The 22,699-nt window shown below is 37.1% G+C and overlaps 1 protein-coding gene across 9 annotated transcripts in view; it reads right to left on the reverse strand.

Moving 5' to 3' along the window:
* The window catches only part of LOC123321925 (nucleolysin TIA-1), a 248,441-nt gene that overhangs the window by 4,554 nt on the left and 221,188 nt on the right, over nucleotides 1–22,699 (reverse strand). For all 9 annotated transcript variants that reach the window (XM_044909725.1, XM_044909729.1, XM_044909727.1 and 6 more), the window contains 2 exons: nucleotides 22,097–22,172; nucleotides 3,108–3,210 (listed from right to left, as the gene is read on the reverse strand). In XM_044909725.1, the coding sequence (XP_044765660.1) occupies nucleotides 3,108–3,210; nucleotides 22,097–22,172 (179 nt within the window). The remainder of the gene's footprint in view (nucleotides 1–3,107; nucleotides 3,211–22,096; nucleotides 22,173–22,699) is intronic.

Below are 22,699 nucleotides of genomic sequence, written 5' to 3' on the forward strand. Positions count from 1 at the left end.
CCCAACTGAAGGAAATGTTTCTAGAATCTCAGATTGTCGCTCGTTCATTAACAATTAACGTTAAAATCTAACCCTATGAGTACTCATGAGAATTTTGGGTAATATAAAGACCTAATTCATACTGTCACTCAAGGATGGCAGGAAAAACAAGGTCTTTTGGATCTGGATTCCCTGTCACCCGAGGACGCCAAAACACTTTTCGAAGGTATCGAGAAATGCTACCTACAAGGTGTTTAAAAAGGAGGAAAAACAGAAAAGGAACACACTGGCAGAATCTTCCAGTGTAGGAAGATCCCAAGAAGTTGGCAGATCCAAAAAGTATTTGCATCTGTACAGGAGAGTAAAAATGATCCACTCTCCTTACAGAAAGCAATTAATGGGTTCAGCAGAGGAGGAGTACATGGAGATGGAATGCCTCGACATTGCAAGCCAACGCAATAAATGCTTTGGACGAGGAACTTATCTATTTGAAGCTGTCTCAGATTCATTTGAATTTTGGAACTGTTGGGCGAGCTGCACAAACATAGCAGATAGAACAGCCCTGAGAAAAAAGACCCTAATTCATCTCTACAAACAATCTTAATCTTTTCTGTACCTCAATTAGTGCTATGCATGTGCACAGGAGACAGGGTTCATGATTCGAGGTAGTGCTGCATCATGAGGTGGAGGAAACTGTCCACTTTGCATCGTCCTCTACGGACTCTGGCCAAAGTTGGAGTTGCATGGAACGAGGTGGCGTAAGTGGACACTGTCCACTTTGGACACCTCATTTTGTCGATACTTATAGCCTTAACTTCTAGTCAGTTGCATTCCATTCTTGATGTAAGGTTAGACTACCACTTTGGTATAAAATTCAGTTGAAGAAATCACTTCTGTTAAATTCTCCAAGCGTTATTTTCGTTCTGAATTGAGAATCGATAGAAAGTAATTGATACCAGAGAGGCATCTTGACGATAAATACTTGATTAATTTCATTCTTTCCAACCATGAAAACAAGCCCCAGAGAAAAGAACGCGAACCATTTTTCCCCAACCGATCATGAACTGATAAAACATGAAAGGCCGTTTCCAACTAAACCGCAAAGGAAATACTTTCCACGCGAGTGGATCCGCGAGCAAAAGCTCCTAGTTGATAAAATTTCCCATTATTCATTCTCTGTAAGTAGTTCCTTCGTCATGGCACGTATTCATGTGTTTTGGGGGCAGAAATTGCCTTGCTGTTTTCATTTTCTGTGTTTGCATAAAGCCTCAAGCCTCGGACGCATAAAACATGTGTCTTGGCAGACACGAAATCGGCCCTGATTAGGTCAACCGTAAGGAAGACTCTTCTTTGTCCCCCCCTTATTTCTTCCCCCGAGGGGACCATTTTGCTGCATGGATGACATCGCGGTGACGCAGACATATTTCAATTTACCGGATAAACTGTTTAGTGGCGAGTGCCTCCTTGGATAACCCAACGGAGTTCAAGTATGTTTAGGATTTATTCAAGTTTTCTTGGGTATCACTCCACTCAAGTATGACTCTTTCTATTGGCGAGATTGAAAATAAAGAAATGCAGCGGAGTGGTGCTGCATAATTTATGCCCCTAACAACAAGTCGCATTTATGTAACAATCCTCCTTTATTCATAATGGATTTCTCTTTATTCAACTGGCCATTTTATGTCTCCCTTCTGTTCGAGACCTCAAGAGCTCGCAATTTATCGATTGAAATACAGGATTGGACAGACTGACTTGTTAGTGAAAAGCAATTAGGAAAACTGATGACAGTTTCATAGTGTTTAGAAAATCGTTGTCTCCACTATCAAATCTATTCATACGCCGTTACCGCCCAAAAAATTTTAAGTTGAAGCGGTTTTACACGAAATATACATACAAAGAAAACCTGAGCTGTGGGCGAATCATCTTATCTGGTGAACATATGGATCCACCAGAAAAGGGGGAGCAGAAATAGCTCTATATAGTCCTCCTAACAATCTCTTCGAGATTTTACTTGCGATCTTAACATCTATTATGATCCCCCATCAGAGCTATTTTCGCCGCCATGTCATCTACAGCTCGCTATTCAGTGTTCTTATGAACACCCCAGTATCTGGGATGCCTTCAAGGAGGTTACCTCCTCGCTCCTGAGAGTTTCTAGTCCATAGCATTCTTCGTGTTGGCTAGCAATCGCGAGGCAAACTGTCATTAGGTGATCTGGAGTTTTATCTTCCTCCCCCACAGAATCTGCAGACCCAATTTCATAAGGTGCTTCCTGAAGCAACAATGACTTCTACGGAATCCAGTAAGGAGTAGCATATTCTTGCTAAGATCCAGATACTTCTTGAATCTCGTGTTTCACTCTTTTGGCTTTGTTATTCTTGCCTTATTCTTTGAGTTTCCTTCGGCACTCCCATATCATTTTAGATCGATGACGTGCGAGCACAGTGATGTGATCGCAGCCTGACTGTCACATTTCTGATAGTTTCATTCCACACATCTTTCGATTGCAGATATTTCTGCCTGAACAGCAGCCTAACGATAGTGAGCATCTGGTGCCAGCCTTGAATACTCCTGCGCCAGTCCCTGTAGTGGTTTTCAACCATCTCTTGAGGGTTTGGAGGGTGAGTTCCCCTGTTCCAAGTGAATGGGATGACCGAGGTCTTGGCTGGGTTAATGTTTATCCCCACTGACAAGCACCATTACTCTGACAGGCCCTTTTGCGTTGATACGCATAAGGTGCTACCTAATTTTCCCCTTAATATAAGAACTATGTCGTTATTTGTAGCCAAGCGCCATAAGCCTGTGGAGCAATTCATCCACTACAAGGCTCTATAGAAGGGCAATAGCACTATCTCTTGAAGAGTTTTGCGAGAGGCATTTACAGAGGTGGTTTGACTACCTTGTCCCAGCTATTCTCGTGAGAAAACGAGTAAGTTGGGGAGCACCTAAAGGTTCAATGACTTTTGGTTGGAAGAATCAGATCTAGTTGGAGTCGGGCCTCAAATTTCACTTGGTTGTGATCCCTGGAGTTAGGTTATGACCGGTGATATAGAATAGATCTGTTAAAACTCTCTGGAGCTCAAGGGTGAATGAAGGCAAAAAACAGGAATTATTAATAGTATACATACCTTCGTTTTTGGGGGCTGGAGGTTTTCTTGTGGCCCAGTTTGTGCGAATACTTCTACTTCCTAACCATTGTCCATTCATTGCAGCAATTGCACTCTCAGCCTCCTGAAAAAAAAATTTAATATATAACTGAAGGATTAACACAGGGAGCAAAACCTTCTTTGAACCCGTAATGCGTTTTATGTGTGACCATGGAATCTTTCCAGGAATTCTGGAAACAAACTAAACGTTTTGCATTCCACCTGCCTCACTCAAATTGCTCATGACCCCATTCTCGTGCTAGTTATTTGTGGAACACCCGAAGAAGAACAATTTCTATGATAGCTAGGCGTATTATTTCCAACTCAACAATAACCGATATGCGTATCGTTTTACTAGACTTCCCGACCTTATCGAACTTGAATAATTGCTCCGAATTGTTCCCTATTTGTGAAGGCTCGGAAACTAAACAAAACAGAAAGGCAATAACAACACCGGCCAATATTATTCCCAAATGATGAAAGGGCGGTTTTTGCGGGCGATAAGACACGTCCTTTAAATGAACGGCGAACGAATAAATTGTCAGCAATACGATTTTTATAGCTGATGCACCGTACTTTTCATATTGAGAATATGGTTGAAATCGAACCATGCCGACAGGAAGTTTTGGGCTGTGGTGACTGGAGCCGGGATAGGCGAATCAATATCAACAATATCATGTTACATACTTTTCAGAACTAATAGATACCTCGGAAATGAAACAGGTAACAATATTTTTGAAAATTGATTCGGTTAGTAGTAAAAATATTGGACGATTTAGATTCTGTATGTATCTCCAGATCAGAAGATATCCAGGCTTCTTCAATCTAGAAAAAGTCTAGACTATTTGATTTCCACGATAGAAAATCTACGGACCAGCGACTAGGTAACTAGCTCCTTTTTCTGGAAGCTGAGAATGTCAAGTGGCAGAGTTCATTAGGCCGATCATGTCTTTGTTTCTCAAATGAGATACTCGTGTTGAATTCCTCGAACAAAGCTCTAACATTTCAAATCGCAACAACAACCTATGTTGTGGTACATAACTCATCACTTACCAAATTGGTCTTGTTGTTCCTTTCTTACTTCTAGAATTGTAATTAACCTAGCTTTTAGGCAGGAATGAGTATGATGTTTCATCGTGAATAATTATAACATTATGCGGTGAAACACTGGATTCACCTGAGCTTGTAAACACACTATCTGACCTTGCTTACATGTCGAGTTGTTCTAGTTTATGAATAGAGCTTTGGAGGTTCTCGAAAAACTTCCAGCTATCTTCCAGAATGGAATTAACCAACCAGTCCATTTCGGAGTTTGCACACGTCGTATTGGCCATAGGTCACTTTTGTTTGCGAGATTTGATCAGGGTGCTTAATGGAAATTTGCCCTCCATTTGCGGAAGCATCAACTACACATGATATAACCCCCCTGGTGAAATTGTACGAAGGTCATTTGATACTCCAAACTACTGATGAAATAGCAAAAAACCCAGTGATCAAGAGCACGTTCATTTACAAGGAGAAAATAACGATTTTCATCGTTCATCCAGTCCGTTGCGTTCATTCCCCCAATATAGAAATATTCGGAAAATGAAAACCATAAAATTCAAGCGTCAACACGGCTATCTACGAAAATAAAGATTTTTATCTCGGCGGTCAGGATTGGGCGATGTGGTATCCTGTGAAGACTGGCAAGAAAGCAACACGCTGACCGTGGTACCACAAGGAATGGAGTTGCTCATAATGTGCCTTGATTAATTATAATGCGGTTGTATAATCTGCATAAGGTTTCGTGAAAATCGATTTGTACACGTCATCGTAATAGCGTGCTTAGCATCACTTGCTTTTCAGGAAAAGGGTTAGCCATTTCTGTTTCTTGTTTATTTGCTACTAGCGTAAAATAACCTTTTGTTGACTTTGTTTTTCAATTAGCACTCCCGCGGAGGAGTTGATGTATCGGTGTTGATATTCCGAACACTTAATCAATTCGTTCTCGATTCATTAATTAACGATTCCTTTATTCAATCGAATAATTCATTCATTGGGAAATACGGATAAAATGCTTTCTTTACAAGACGAAAAAACGGATTTAGTGCTTTCAATAATAATATAAAGAGTTAATATGTTCAAATTCTCTCATCCATAGAAGCACACCACTATTTCATTATCTACCCTGCTCACAAATTGCAGTGGGAAATGAAAAACAAAACAAAGATTCTACCTGGTAGTTTTCAAAAAGGTTCCTTCTGAGATGGGACCTCCTCTTTTAAGTGCTAAGTTGACAAAGTTTCAGTAGTATAGAATGGTGATAATAATGGCGTCTTAAGGCACGACGAACACTCTACTGTTACTTTATTTGTAATAATGTGAATGCAATTTCGAATTTTACGAAATAACCAAAATTTATAAATGTGCCTCTTATGATTGTATTCTTACGAGCTCTCAGAATATGCATCACAATTGAGGGATTTCCAATTTCTTGTTCCCCTTTACAGTATTGAAATATATTTCAATATATTTTCATACCTCTTACGAGAATATATTGAAAAATTCTTAGCCTACTATAGAACCAAACAAAATTTCAATGTCAAAATATTTCATTACTCGACATATTCTCCTCTTAATTGGATACATTTATTACAGCAAACCTGCAACGTCTCTAGACTATTCAAAAAAAATGTTTCTTCTTGCTCTGCAAACCAGACCTCCACAGCTTTTATTACCTCCTCGTTGGAAGAAAATTTACGACCATTTAAACTTTTTTTCAGTTGAGGAAAGAGATGATAGTCGGATGGAGCCAAATCTGGTGAATAAGGGGGGTGTTCTAGAATTTCAAACCCTAACTCACGAATTTTTTGCACGGCAACATGAGATTTGTGCATCCCTGCAAAAACAAAACACCTTTGGATAGCTTTCCGCGTCTTTTCTCTTCATTTTTTTCCCGTAGAGTGGTCAGTAATGTCGAATAGTAATCTCCGGTTATTGTTCTACCCTTATCCACAAAATCAATCATGATTACTCCATGGCAATCCCAAAAAACTGAAGCAAGAACTTTTCCAGTAGATTTTTGGACACGAAACTTCTTATGTCTTCGTTCGTATGAAATATTCAGTGATTCAGATATCCGTTTTAGCCCAATTCGACGGTCTGAAAACAGTCTGACACAGAAACTGGCCTTCCAGATCGGTCATCATCTTCAATGAAAAATTTACCTCTTTTGAAGCTTGCAGTCCATGGTCGCATGCGAAGGACATTGATCACCAAGGGTATTAAGCATATCTTCGTAAATCTGCTTACCTCTTAACACTTTCAAATACAGGTACTTGATGATGGCTCGAAACCAAAATTTTTCGATTTTCACAATTTCGGTGGAAATCTTCTTTCTTTTAATTTATTGCGTAACTCTGGTTTACTTTTTTGACATCAAACTCCACACTGACACTTCTAATGTGTTATTGTTCGTTGCTATGGTAACGCAATATTTTTGTATGCATGGAACTAGTCTAGGCTAACTAGATAGCAATACATCCTCGTATAACTTGGAGATATGTACCTGAATGCAAAGTTTTGGGAGACCCCCCTGTATAGATTTCCATGCTTCTCATTCTAAACTCATTTCCATCAGGATCCGAAAACTTCCCGTCAAATAATTCCACGATACTCCGAATAAATCATAAGTAATAGTTGTTAAACTAATACGAAATAATTCTTTCCATCATAAATCTTGCGCTATAAAGAAAGTTTGGTCAATTTAAGCTCTAGCAGTCGCAAACTCATCAGAACGAATTGTTTCCTTATCCTGTAGTCGCGCCAATGGTTTCAATAATATATGTGTTCACATTTACGTTATTACATTCCGCACATTCCTCCATGTAGCGCTTCATCAATCTCAATTTTCAGAAGTTTACACAACGCCTACGATGAATCTGCAAACGCCCGAATTTAGCATGCAGTCGACAGCGAATGATTCTTTGAACTTATACGTACACGGTGCAACAATCTCTTTTTTTTTTGTAATTCGAATCGAGGAAGCGGAATTGCATCGTATCAACAATTTTCGAATAAAATAGACCAACTTGCCGAGTTGCAAAATGGTGTATGCGCCGGGTAGAGCCATCAGTAGATGATCATTGGATACAACTAAACTTGAGGGTGTTTTATTCGAAAATTTCTTACATAATATGAGGAAAAAGTAATATGTTCGATTTGATAGCAGCCACTTTATAAAGAATGGATGACTCGAAAGAAATTTGCACTTTTTTTTTATATTTTTCGATTTATATTTCCATTTCTTGCCACTTACGAGTCTGCAGATATTTCCAGTTTTTCGTAACCGTTTGAAAGGGTCATTCGGAGTTTTTTTTTGACAAGCTTATGGGGCTCTTCGAAGCTAAACTTGTTGTATTAATGCTATTAACGTTGGCCACTGCACTTTGATAATTGTTATCACTTCCTAAATCTTATTTTTTTCACCTTCTGAATTAATCTTTAGCGAACAAATGCTGAAAATACACGAAATTACTAAGAATGAACGTTCCTCTCATTTATCCGGATGAAACTTGCTGCTAATACTTTCGGGGGATGAGGGAAAATGTAGTGTAATAATATAACCCCAGGTTATTCGCCCTATTAATAAGCTAATAGGTAATGTGTTTCTGTCTGAACAGCATGAACATGGGACCTACATTATACGCTGATTTTGGAGTTTCTACGGCTCTTTTGAGACAGGGCGATAGCCTACGGCGAAGGTTTGAACTTTGAACCACGTAAGGTTGATGCTCACCAGTTACTCTGAGAATTCTTGTATGCTCAGAGCAGATGAATTACAACTTTTACAATTACCTGTTCACATGGAAGTGAAAAACAGAATTCATCCTTCGGATCTGAATTCCTTTCATGTTCCTAATTTCAGATAGAAATAGAACAATAAGAATATTCCATAAACTACCCTGGAGAAGGGAAATTCGGAAAATATTGAATATCTGTGCAGCCAGAAAATCAATGTTGTTATGAAGAGTGTAAATGAATAGTTGCGAAAAAATCAAAGGGGTTTTCTGGTTTATACGCAAAATTTCAAAATTACTTTTCAGGTGCCATCTTTAGGGAGCTATATTTAAGCAGGGATTGATAAAAAAAAACCTGAAGACTAACACTATTTCTTGACAAGGAAATCCCCCCCTGAAATTTAAGTTTTAAACGGTTTGTGAATCATATGTTTTTTGTAGAAATCAAGGATTATCGCTTACTCTACAGCCTCTTTCATGAACTTACCCACTCAAATAGTACTAATTCAACAAAGTTCAACCATACAATACCAATAATGAGGGTTGATAAGATCGTTAAAATTCTGTAATATTCATGACGTCGTGGACATCATGATTTTTATGGGAACAGCTGGATGAATTCATGCCAACAATTATTCCGAAAATTAATGAACCAAAAACTCAACTCCTGCATTTCCACCATGAAAACGCAACGAAGTAGCACGAACTTTGGGGTTGAAATTCAGTGTCGCAAATTTTTAACCGAATGAAAAACAAAACCGACAAGGCGCTGCATGTTAAAATGAGCCAATCATTTCCACCGTTGTGATGAATAATTAGGACAGATGTATTTCATCATACAGAACTTGAAATCAGTAGCTTGGAGCGAGTCGAGCGAGCTACCTAGGGCGGTTTTCAATAAACAATTTTTGTTACATTAGCAAAATGAATTCGAAATGCAGAGGGGTTGAAATTACACTGCCGCAAAAGAACAGTTCATAGTTAGGAGTGAAACAATGCAATAGTAGATAAGGTTATTTATGTTTGATGAAATTCATTTAATGTTACGCAAACACAACTGAATACACCGTACAAAACGATATAATTTAAGTTGGCCTTAGGTATATGCTCTCGACTGTTTATATTCATGTAATTTCATAACCATGTTTGCAATTTACAGTCAGTTAAATTGCCTCCGATACTGTAGGAATTAGTAGTACATTTTGCAAAAATTAACGTACCAAGCACCATTATTTCAAGGAGAGCAACGAAATAATAGATTAAGCTGAAATTTATCAGGAATTTCTTCACAATTTTGAGATAGAATATAATTTTTTTCAGTTTAGTTATGTATTTTCACAGAATGCCATCGAGTTAACTCTTGCTATTTGTATATCAGTTGTATTTACTATTGTGAGTGATAAAATAACCTTAAATAGGTCACTGCTTAAGAAAATAAGAAAATGGAGCATCATATAGATTCCCCTGGAATAGCATACTTTTCGATTGAAGAAAACAATGTTACATTTTTTGAATTTTTTATTATATTTATCATTTTCTGGAAGGACGTGAAATTATTAACAAAAAATAGGTAAAATCGTCTGAATACGATTGTTGACGGCACAATACGACCAGGTTTTTTGAGAGTTGCAAAATGGCGAAAGCGCCAGAATGATGAAACTCGAAATAGTGTTTTTTAATTCGGGAACGTCTTCCATATCGTGTGTATTTCTTGTTCAGGATGAAGTATATCATATTTTCAATCATGCAGTTAAATAAGTTGAGCATAGGGCCGTTTGTACCAGAATTAAGTTTAATCCAGAGTTTCCCGAACAAATATTTTCGTAATGTTTGGAGTCAAGTTGGAATTTCGCTGGTGCAATAAACAGTCGGGCTTCTGCATCATCTGCCTCCGCAGTGTGTATACCGGAATGAAAAATTTCTTTTTCTCGGTTGACAAGTAACCAAAACAAACGACGAGCTGCAGCATCATTTATATTCCCATTATGCAGTAAAAATGTTAGAATTGGAAATACGTTTCCCGTTCAGAACGAGTTCGATTAGTAGGCCTATTAAATGGGATGAATGGGACAGAAAAGGCCACAACAAGCAATTATTGTGATTGTATTCAGAGCGGTTCTTAGGAAACGTTGATTAATTATCAGGCCATGAGTTTCATTTTGAGAAAATAGAGGCATACGTTTATTCTAACCATGCTCAACTGATGCATTTAAACAGATAAATAAAAGTGGATGATATACAGGGTGAGTCAGAGGTGTCAGAGGTTTTTTGAATTTCTTCCCGGTTTTTTCAATTTTCTACTGAATAACCACTGGTATATCTATGGGAGATGATTCCCCAATATAAGGGTCCTGTAGCGTTCCTCGAACAACTGAAGAATAGAAGAATCATCACTTGGAAGACTGGACCTGGTCGAAAGACCCTCCCAGTCAAAAGCAAGATTAGGCTATTATTAATTTGAGTACTGAAGGCATTTCGAACGACGAGGTTGATCCTCCACCAAGATCAGAAGAAGATTTTCGACGCAGAGATTATATTCCTCCCAATACAATTGAAAGATAAGTTATGTACCTATGATTATTTATTTTTTTCTTCAGTCATCATCAAGTCTTGAAATAAGTTTGGATGAATGCTTTATTATTCACTTTTTTTCTCGTTTTCTGCCCTGTTTCTTTGTTTCAGATATTATTTTGAAATGGAGGGAGGATAAAGAAATTTTTATGTCAATGGAAAGGAAGCCCTTCAGTATTAAAAGCTTATTCTGTAAACAAATTTGTTATCACTACAATACTCACGGGGAGACAGGGTTTTTTTAATGAGGTTTTTCCCTAAGCTCTTGTATCATACTCCAAATTGTAGGGTACCCCGTCACACTAACCTTTGCTAAAACTCATACATATGCTATATTGTTTGATAACCAAAAATGTATTGCTTACATTCAAAAGAATATATATATATATATTTTTATTTTTGATAATTAATCGATTACTACCCTACGAAACAAGCATGGTTTCGATAACCCTCCAAAAGGGAAGAATGGAAAAGGGAATACACCACCCACGATCTAAGCAAATACATACGCTATATTGGATAACTAAAAATGTATTGCTGACATTCAAAAGAATATATATACAGGGTCTTTCACGAGGAACCTCACCCATATTTATACGGGAAACTACTGAACGTATTTTCATGAAATTCAGCACTTATAAGTATTTCACGATGCTGATGAAATCTAAAATATTTTCAAGGCATGAGCACCTCCGGTTTTTCCGGAAATGACGTCAACTTCCGTTTTTCAAATTAGAACACCATTTTTTTATTGCAGAAATAGATTCCTTAGAAAATTTCAAGTTATTCTGATGTAATATTTTTCAGTTTTGGTTGGAAAATTCTCTCTGAGCGGGAAAATTCGAAAAAAAAATCGAAAATAGAGCTCCGCTGAAACAAGAATAACTTCGAGGTTTTAGGATGGAAAATTTTCATTTTTGGGATTTTTCAAGATGTAAGATTGATGTATCCACTTTAAAAATCGAAATCGCGATTCATGATACAGGGGGTGAAAAAATCGCTTTCAAAGTTAGGGATGACAAAATCGTGAAAAATCAATTTCTTCAAATTAGAACCCCATTTTTTTATGGCAGATATTGAATTTACGTTAAAAAATAATGTGAGTGTATGCATCACACCCTTGCCCTAAAGTGGATATTTTCTGAGCTATTCACAAAAAACTGTTTTTCGTCTTGAATTTTCAGCTATTTCTTTTCCCTTCACGCCAAAAAGATGAAATTTTCAGTAACTGTTATTTGAACCATGCTGTAGATTTTTCACCCCTTCTTGAAACCGACTTCAAGTTACTATTAGGAGAATAGGGTATTTTCAGCATGGAATTCAACAAATAAGTTTGTACTTCGTATAGACCGAAGATCACAAGGATATTCATTGGTTTGTCGTAAGAAATACTTATTGACATTCCATTATTGAGTCGAATTCCATTTTCGAATCAGTTGATGTTCGTTGAATATTTTTTTAACGATAACGAATAATAATTTGATACTTGGTAAGCAAAGTGTTTAAGAATAGTGCGCTTTGAAATTTTTTATTCCAGCAAAAACAGACCTGCGTTTTAATTCTCGGTAAAATATATCAAATTCGAAACATTTCGGTCGTGCACTGATCCGATGTCCTGAGAAACGTTCCTTGTTACTCCGAATAGGTGTATAAATTTCGAACGAATCAATTCAAGTGTAGAAATCTCTATAAAAGGAGAAGACGGGAGTGAAATTTACAGTTCCACCTTAACCTTCCAATTCGAAACTGTGGTAGATTGCGAAAAACAAATACAAATAAATGTATACGACTTTCTGGAGCGGAGGGAATCAGGAAATGTCACTTTACCCAAGTAAATAGGATGCAAACTATATTGTTAGCAATATGAGTTCACTCTTTTACGTGATGACCAGACAGTTTCCTGGAAATGAGATCCATAAGGGTGGAATGTAAGTTACCGCCCCTAGACCTCAAAATACAGGCCATTGCCTCGCTGGGTATTGTCTTATAAAGAATACAGGGAGCCACTCTGGCATCACTTCGTGTAATTGAATGATTTTTTACAAAACTAGAAAGATCGGGGGACGGAATAGACTCAGTTTTTTTAATATATCCTTATTGTCGAATGGCCGCTGAAGAATTACCGTTTTTATCCGGTTGCTGTTATTCTCGAAACCCTCATTTGACAACGGACAGGAAATTATTGTGCTCTCCATTACTGGTCCGAATGCACGCTCGCCACTGCAAATTCTTAGGGGGAAATTTAGTCCATGTGAATCTCCGAATAACGAGTTTCATTTGGATTGAACTTTGTAAACTTGCCGACATTGTGAGGTTGAATACACCAAATCGTCCTTCAAGCATAAAGCAAAAATTGTTTTGTAGTTGGGTATCTATTTGGATGATAGAAAAAATGAACCAGAATGATTTGGCTGTCACTGTTAAAAAAAACCTACCGAAATTTCATTATCACAATCGTACTTTTCCCTATTTTTTCCTTCAATCCTTACAACTAAGTAACGATAATAGTTTCCGATGTGAACATGGTCAATTCCATAGTTTGAACGAGTAAAACGATTTTCTGAAAGAGCAACTGTTGTTGTAATAAATCTGAAAATTTTATGGAGCTCGATGCAGCCATTCGGTCTTGACGATTATTTAATTACTTCCATCTTTTTGGAAACTTTTCGATAGTCACTTTTCGAGTCGATTATCTCTCAAAAACAATAACCGTAGATGGAAATGTGATACATATTCTGAAAGAGCAATTCTTTTTGTAATGAATCTGAAAATTTTATGGACCTCGATGCAAACGTTCGGTCTTGACGATTATTCAATTGATTCCTTCTTTTTGGAAAATTTTCGATGCAACCCTTCAATCTTGACGATTATTTAATTGATCCCATCTTTTCGGAAATTTTTACGTATAGTGACAATTAGTATATATATATTCTTTTGAATGTCAGCAATACATTTTTAGTTATCAAACAATATAGCATATGTATGAGTTTAAGCAAAGGTTAGTGTAACGGGGTACCATACAATTTGGAGTATGATACAAGAGCTTAGGGAAAAACTTCAGTAAAAAAACCCTGTCTTCCCGTTAGTAGTGTAGTGATGTCAAATTTGTTTACAGAATAAGCTTTTAATACTGAAGGTCTTCTTTTCCATTGATATAAAAATTTCTTTATCCTCTTTCCATTTCGAAATAATATCTGAAACAAAGAAACATAGCAGAAAACGAGAAAAAAAGTGAAAAATAAAGCTTTCATCAAAACTTATTCGAAGACTTGATGAAGAAAAAAATAAATAATCGTAGGTACATAACTTGTCTTTCAATTGCACTGGGAGGAATATCATCTCTGCGTCAAAAATCTTCTGCTGATCTTGGTGGAGGATCACCCTCGTCGTTAGAAATGCCTTCAGTACTCAAATCAATAATAGTCAAATCTTGCTTTTGACTGGGAGGGTCTTCCGACCAGGTCCAGTCTTCCAAGTGATGATTCTTCTGTTCTTCAGTTGTTCGAGGAACGCTACAGGACCCTTATGTTGGGGAATCATCTCCCATAGATATACCAGTGGTTATTCAGTAGAAAATTGAAAAAACGAGAAAGAAATTCACAAAACTTCTGACATTTCACAATTAGTGAAATTTGAAAATAACAGCTCGAAGGTTATCTTCAAAAACGAATATATTTGCGACGTTCTCCAATTTTTCAGCAGTTTGTATTGACTGTACTAGTGTACTACTCTGCGGACCACTAGTTGGGAACCACTGAACTAGACTCATGGGAGACGCAAAAATTGAATATGTCCATTTGAGAAATAATTTTTGGTTCTGAAGAAGCTCTCCATTGAAAAAAGCCTACCATTTGTGTCTACTACGAGGCAACAAATACATACAAACATCCTTTGGAAATATTCAAGCATTTTCCACTTAAAAAGTTCAGTATTTCATTGTGAGAATTTGCAAAATAATATTTTCCACTCATCATTCATCGTTTCAACAACCATAAACCCCACCGAGTGCATTAAAAACACCTAAAGTTTATATCAATAACAGAACAACGTACCTCCTGTGTTTTTATTCGATGAAATTTCACCGAGCTCTTAATTTGCAGGGATGAACATGAACGAAAAACAACATTGTCCAACTCAACATGACAATATAATCGGGGGATTTCCACGATAGTGTGTTCAGAAAAAAAAAGTGATTGATTTACACAGGTATTAATGCTGCTGTCGCAACAGCTATGACCAGAAATTCACCCTGAATTATGGCATTATAATTATGGCCACCCCGACAAGTAAATCCCTAGAAAGAATAGGCTGAGCCTGTTCAGTTGAAAATCAGTAAGCCCAGTTCGCTGTAAAATACAATATAATAAGTTATTTGGAACCCGCACAATGCTGAGCTGTTCGACTGAATTTATTGAAGTTTTTTTTTTGGTGACCAACCTGAAATACGGAACAATTAGTTTCAGGATATCTCCAAATGGTCAATATTATAACTGCTCTCAGGAATTGTTTGATATCCATTAGGAATATCTTTCTGGGGGGCTTGTTGTATTGCTGTAAGAACAGCTTTAGGATATCTTGATTGCTTTTTGCCTTTTCACTTACTTGTCTTTCTCGTATATGAAAGAACTTATTAATATATGCTTTTTGAATTTCTTTCTCGTTTTTTCAATTTTTTACTGAATAACCACTGGTATATCTATGGGAGATGATTCCCCAATATAAGGGTCCTGCAGCGTTCCTCGAACAACTGAAGAACAGAAGAATTATCACTTGGAAGACTGGACCTAGTCGAAAGACCCTCTCAGTCAAAAGCAAGATTTGGCTATTATTAATTTAATACTGAAGGCATTTCTAACGACGAGGGTGATCCTCCACCAAGATCAGCAGAAGGTTTTTGACGCAGAGATGATATTCCTTCCAGTGCAATTGTAGGACAATTTATGTACCTATAATTATTTTGTTCCTCATTCATCATCAAGTCTTTGAACAAGTTTTGATGAAAGCTTTATTATTCACTTTTTTCCTAGTTTTCTGCTCTGTTTCTGATATAATTTCGAAATGGAAAGAGGATAAAGTAATTTTTATATCAATGGAAAACAAGCCCTTCAGTTTTAAAAGCTTATTCTGTAAACAAATTTGTCATCACTACACTACTCACGGGGAGACAGGGTTTTTTTAGTGTGGTTTTGCCCTAAGCTCTTGTATCATACTCTAAATTGTATGGTACCCCGTTACACTAACCTTTGCTAAAACTCATACATATGCTATATTGTTTGAAAACCAAAAATGTATTGCTTACATTCAAAAGAATATACATATATTTTTATTTTTGATAATTAATCGATTACTACCCTACGAAACAAGCATGGTTTCGATAACCCCCCAAAAGGGAAGAATGGAAAAGGGAATACACCACCCACAATCTAAGAAAATACCATCAATTGATACAGAGATGGTTCAAAAACCACTACAAGTACCTATGTGTAAACATAAACCTGTAAAGAAGGTATCAAGGATGTTATATAGAGATCCATTATGATTTTCAAGCTGCTACCAAAGCCTTGAACTTTTATGTCATCGACCCAAAGCTAGGCAGTGCCGAAGAAAACCAAACAAGGTCTCTCCCATTTGGGTTTCTGGTCACTCAAGAATTAAGGAACCAAACAGGCCATGACACTTGCCAAAAAGGGAGCACAAGAGCCACTTACTGGTCCTGAACCTTTCTGTGGTATAGGAAAATGATTGGAATGGGTTTCAGGAGAAGGAAGAAACCTCGGAAGAAACACTATGGAGTAATCTTCCAAGAATGGATTACTCCAGAAAGTTCCTTCGAGATTTTGAATCTGCAAGATCCAAGAAGTATGTGGATCTGAGCAAGAATAAGTTAGGTCTCTTTACTGGCTTCCTCAAAGGACATTGTAGCCTTAGGATGCATATGATGACAATGGGCTTATCAGAAACTGACGAGTTTAGATTATGTGGGGAAGAGGAGGAAACTCCTGAATATCTGGTTACAGAATGTCTCACCTCTGCAAGCCTGCGCAAGGAATGTCTTGGATGAGGAAATAATATGAGGAATTAGGACTTAGCTTCCTTTCAGATACTGGAGATTATTGGAACTGTAGAGCTGGAGGGCGCGATAGACCTTAAGGTCGCAGTGAAATGTAACCCCCTTGCCAAACTGTATAACTACTGCATTCCTTACAGGGAAGCATCAAATGAGAATGAGTCTAGCAGAAACTGACGAGTGTAGATCCTGTGGGGAAGAGGAGGGAACTCCAGTACACTTGATCACAGAGTGCCTCGCAAGGCAACGCAAGAATGCTTCGGAAGGGAAAATGTTAAGAGCTCATGGGAGCTTGAGGGCAAGCTGTAGATTGGGCAGTTATGAGAACAGCTTTGATGAGGGTCACAATAGACCCAAAGGTCGCAGTCAACTATAACCCCCTTTTTAAACTATAGCTATAACCGTTCAAAAACATCAATCACTCCTGAAATATATGTCACTGACTTCATAATACAAAAAAAAAAAACAGAATTCAACAATATGAATCATTTGATCCCTATAATAAAAAGGGTGGATAAAAACCATCAATTACCAGACCAACCTTCAACGACTTTCTCCACTACCCTCTAATGAAGGGTGTTTAATTATGGACGAACAGTTGGGTGATAAAAAAAGATTTGTTCGAGCATTTTTTTACAGAGTGGTAAGCTACTAAACTATGAATTGCAGCTATGAGAACTGAAGTATTCCAGGGCAATTTTCACCCATTTTTCCCGAAGTGTTACGATGAAAGGACCGATAATATATTGACCGCCCCCCGAATGAGCTGTATCCTTTCCAAATATCGATACCTTGAAAGCTGTCGTGCTAATTTACAGTTAAATGAAGCCGTCACGTCATCTAATTTTCATTCAGCCCGAAGGCGGATTTCTAATCGAAATCGATCACTTCTTTTCGTGTTTCAGCCCCCCCAAACATTTATTTCGCCAATGTGAAATACATATCGTGATCATTCTGGATCCGAGATCTGCCATTTATCCAGGCCGCAGTCGAGTGAATTTCGGGCCGCGCTCCGTTTAGGGAAAATCGAATTGCCGAAATGATTTCCCAGCTGAAATATCAGTTTTATTATTTGGCCTCATAACGATGACACTCCTTTTTGTGCAGCGACACCAGCCGCTGCTCATTTCCTGTGACATATTGACGTGGAATTTTCCATATGTACTTTTTGCCGGACAACCGTTTAAGGGGCGATAGAGCAAACAAAATTTCGCGGGGGTCAGTTATATCCGGTTTTTCTATCAAAATGAAAATCCAACCGCAAACATCCCGGCATTATTGAGCTGAAACAACATGTTGAAACAGTTTCGTGATGCGAACGTCTCGATTCGGAGTGAAAAATGGCGCAATTCAACAACGATCCAATCATCCGAATCGGAGTGAACAAAATTAACTGTGAAACACGTACATTTCGGAAAGGTCGCATGCGTTATTTTTAAAATGTTCCTTTCTCGAAAGAAGAAAAGTCCTCATCCATTATAAAACCCCAATGAACGGAAAATTTATTTCCTCAGGAAGAAACTGACTAATTTATCAGATACTCCAGTTATAGATGACCATGAGGGACCCAATATCAATTTGTTGGAGTCAGGAGACATGCTGGTCTTTTGCATCGAATTACATTCCATGATTTGAAATTCCCTCGAAACGCTGGCAATGGAACTCTCAAATTCCATTTCTTGTATACAGGGTGAGTCTTTGACTCGTACGTAACAGTAAATTCCTGAGGTCAAAAGAAACACTTTTTTCCTACAGCATTTCTTCAGATTCGGCGTTGATCAAAAGATATATCCATTTTAAGTCAATGAAGTGTCAGAAGATTTTTGAATTTCTTTCCTTTTTTTCAATTTTCTACTGAATAACCACTGGTATATCTATGGGAGATGATTCCCCAACATAAGGGTCCTGTAGCGTTCCGCGAACAACTGAAGAATAGAAGAATCATCACTTGGAAGACTGGACCTGGTCGAAAGACCCTCCCAGTCAAAAGCAAGATTAGGCTATTATTAATTTGAGTACTGAAGGCATTTCTAACGACGAGGGTGATCCTCCACCAAGATCAGAAGAAGATTTTTGATGCAGAGATGATATTCCTCCCAATACAATTGAAAGATAAGTTATGTACCTATGATTATTTATTTTTTTCTTCAGTCATCATCAAGTCTTGAAATAAGTTTGGATGAAGGCTTTATTATTCACTTTTTTTCTCGTTTTCTGCTCTGTTTCTTTGTTTCAGATATTATTTTGAAATGGAAGGAGGATAAAGAAATTTTTATGTCAATGGAAAGGAAGCCCTTCAGTATTAAAAGCTTATTTTGTAAACAAATTTGTCATCACTACACTTCTCACGGGGAGACAGGGTTTTTTTATTGAGGTTTTTCCCTAAGCTCTTGCATCATACTACAAATTGTATAGTACCCCGTTACACTAACCTTTGCTTAAACTCATACATATGCTATATTGTTTGATAACTGAAAATGTATTGCAGACATTCAAAAGAATAGATATATATAATGAAATGTGCCAGCCCTAGTAAAACAAAATTACTTTCGGAATAGCTAGCTAAATCTGTGTCACTACACATCTGTGGATCTTTTAAAATATGAAGAATACTTTTATTTTACAAAAAGTTCAAATATTCATAAGATAGCGTCCAACTAAGTTTCAAGAGTTGGGTTCTTTGAATTTTTGGTATTTTTATGATGGGTAATGGTCATAATGAGAAAAATGGAAGACTTGGCTGACATCTTGTGTTCGAAAAAGATCCATCAAATAAATTAAAAACTATATTCCGGAATTTATTCCATTCGATAAAACCGTTTGTGAGATAGAACTAAAAATAACATTTTTTTATGGTTTTTCAACAGGCTATATCTTTCAAATCGAGCCAATTCGGAAAAAATGGTAATTGAAAAAAGTGTTTCTTTCGACCTTAAGAATCTACTGTTAAAATATGTGTACGAATCAAAGACTCACCCTGTATTCTAATCAGTAGAAAATCTGTTGATTGCTTAGTTAGTAATTGAAGTGCTACGAACGCTGCGATATTTGATTGACAATAATGATGAACAAATACCTCTTGACATTTAATTGTTAAACTGCCTTAGCGAAAGCTAAGGATTCAACAAAGGGTAGATAAAAACCTCAGCCTTTTATGACTCCTCGATATACCCGATATACCAATTATTTTCGAATTAGTAACTGATGATAATTCTTTGTCGAATATGTTTGTTTAGCTTTGGAAACCCTAGCAGTTTAGGTACATCAAAATTTTTATTGCACTTCATTTATCTTAATTTCTAAGGTGATATATGCATAAACCTCACCTAACCTAACCTGACGAAGCTGCCGAATTGAGGTTTTGCACAAAAGTTGAGTTGATCGAATCAAATCAAAGTATCAACATTTTCAGCCCAGTTGTGGCCATTTGAGTAGACGTGATCAAGTGCAGATGAATTCATGATGAAAATATAACAGTCTTGAGTGAAGGAATGATGAAGATGGGACAACGAACAAAGCTCAAACTGACAGAATATCTGGAAAGACACTGAAAGAAAAGACTTTCATACAACTCAGGAAACCAATTGAAAGAATTCCGGTAATTGTACTTAATTGAGGAAATCCTTGATTTCTGATTGATATCGGTTTTTCTCTGGCAGGATGTCGAAATATCCTTGAATAAAATGGTCTTACATTCTGTCCTTTATGAGGAACAACAGCAGTCACCTCTCTGCAATATCCTTCGGACGCGATATTGGAAAAGGTAGTCGACTAGGAACTTTGAAGAGAGCAATGTTGTTAGTGAGCTGATATAATATATTTTTCATTAAGCTCTCTGCAATCTTGTTTTCATCATGTCCTTGGATTTCCAAGAATTGTTCCATGCGTGGCTTCCTTCCATACATTCCGCCACATTGGAAAAACTGCTTCGGAACAATATCATAAAAAAAAATACACATATAATCAATAATAGTGACTGAAAGTCCTCTTGAGCTTGCAACATTGATCCGAATCTGCATAACTCCCACGAGTTTCATCCCTCCACGCAACGATTGCATTAACAGATTAATTGCAATTTCCTTCGGGAATTCAAAACGAACGGAGAGGGTGAGAATAACTGAGGCAAAGTGTTTTTATATTTAAAACAGTCCAAGGAATCCATTTGGATACTCGAGCATGAAACGGCTCATAGACAACCGTGGCGGTTTCGACAGAATTTGCTCAATGGATCAGATGAAAACGACAACATTTTCAATAGGATCCGAAGATGTTGTTTCACCTACCGAAGCAGGTAGTTTATTTTTATTATTCTGCGAGATTGTTATTGAGACGTTTTTTCTGGTCAAGTATACTTATCCGATGAAGTCCTTCGCGTGGAAAACACAAAATGGAGATATTCATCCTCGACAATAGAAAGCTCAGAAACCATAAAGCGAGCATATACAGAGTGAGTAAAAAGTAACGCACAATCTTAGGTATTTACCATCCTGTGAAAAAAAAAACTTGAACAGGTCGTTTTGTATTTTGAATTTACGCAATTTTTCATGTATGATTGGGGTGTTTGTCATGTACCCAACAAGGGGTGGAGGACAGTTGAGTTTTTTAAATGGCAACCCTGTCTTTTCGTGCCAGAAATGGAAAAGACATTTTGTTGCTTAGGATGATTTTTGTAGGGTAAATGCCTTTTTGTAGGGTAGTAATAGATGTAAGAAAGTATCGCTTGCATGTTCATTTACATTTGTGTTTTCTATAAAACATCAACAATCAATCATTCCCGAAATATAAATTATGGATATCAAAATACAGGAAAAAATTAAAAATTCAATGAATTTAAACGAAGAATCATCGAATCATCCTGAACAACAACATCTTTTTCTGGCACAAGGAGTTAGGGTTGCCATTTTAAAAACTCTTTTCGGAATAAAGGTATGATTTAGCATAGCGGCGGTTATATAGAGTGGCGTACATAAAACAGCCTACCAGGAATTGATTCGAAAAAGATTCTAACCTCATGAATACAGGTTCATTCCTTCAATGCAACCTTCTTAATATTCCTTAATGCTTCTAATGATATAACTTCAGTTCGAAGTGTATCTTGATTTCTTTTTCGATAATATTTCACAACTGCATTCTGTATAGTCTCGTAGGTACCACTAAGTGTGAAGAGTTTTATATCTCTATGAGTCCCAGGAAAATACGGAATTTACTCAAGAGTAAGTTGGTTCAGAAAGCCTACTATAGCCTTGAAGAACACTTCGTATATTCGATATGATTCGCTGTAACGAAACAATAAACTGTGAGGTTTCATAACCTTTTGGGAAATAATGAGTTTATGATATTGAGGGTAATTCTCATCAATCACTTCTTACAAATTCTTGACAATTATATCAACGCACATTAGAGAAATTCTACCATTAAATGCAGCTCTATTTGCTAAATAATATAGAGAGACTGCTCCACTTGGAAATAGGCCAAGTGTTCTATGTGCGTCAGCCTGTATATGATGTATTCGGGAATAATTTTCGAGTTTCTGAATATTAGCATGAACTTACCGATTTTTTGACGAAAGAGACGAATCCATATCCTTTCGATTTCAAAGTCTGTGGATCTCTCACTACCCTACAATCCCTGAAATAAAAATATCAAGTATTAAGTATGTTATATGGGGATGAAAAAAATTACTGATTGAAAGTTAGTGGATGTTTTATTGGAAATGACCTGGTCTCTTTCTGAACTTTCGAGAGTTCCAGGCCAAGTTGCGTTCGGAATTTGCTCGGCACTAAGGCGTAGTAATTTTAGTTTCTAGGACTGTTAGTTAGAAAGTCTGGTACTTTCTAGAAATGCGCAATTATTGAAACGATCCTTGTATCAAAATCGGTTAATCAGTCACGCTCTGAGAGCTGGCGAATCGGGGCAAATTAACTATTAAGTAAGTTCTCATTGCGTTTCCAACTTGACGGCACTTAATCAATAACGTAGTAAACCTTATTTCTCAATGTATAAACCTCTCAGAATGATGAATATGTAGAATGCTCACATAAAAATACATTCCTCTGAAACATCTTACTCAAATGTAAGCAATTACGATCATATGCGTTAAGAAAAAAGCTCATTGCATTTCATCTGCAGTCATCACTTATTTGAATTGGCTCTTA

Source organism: Coccinella septempunctata, chromosome X (genome assembly GCF_907165205.1).
Source record: "Coccinella septempunctata chromosome X, icCocSept1.1, whole genome shotgun sequence".
NCBI lineage: Eukaryota > Metazoa > Arthropoda > Insecta > Coleoptera > Coccinellidae > Coccinella > Coccinella septempunctata.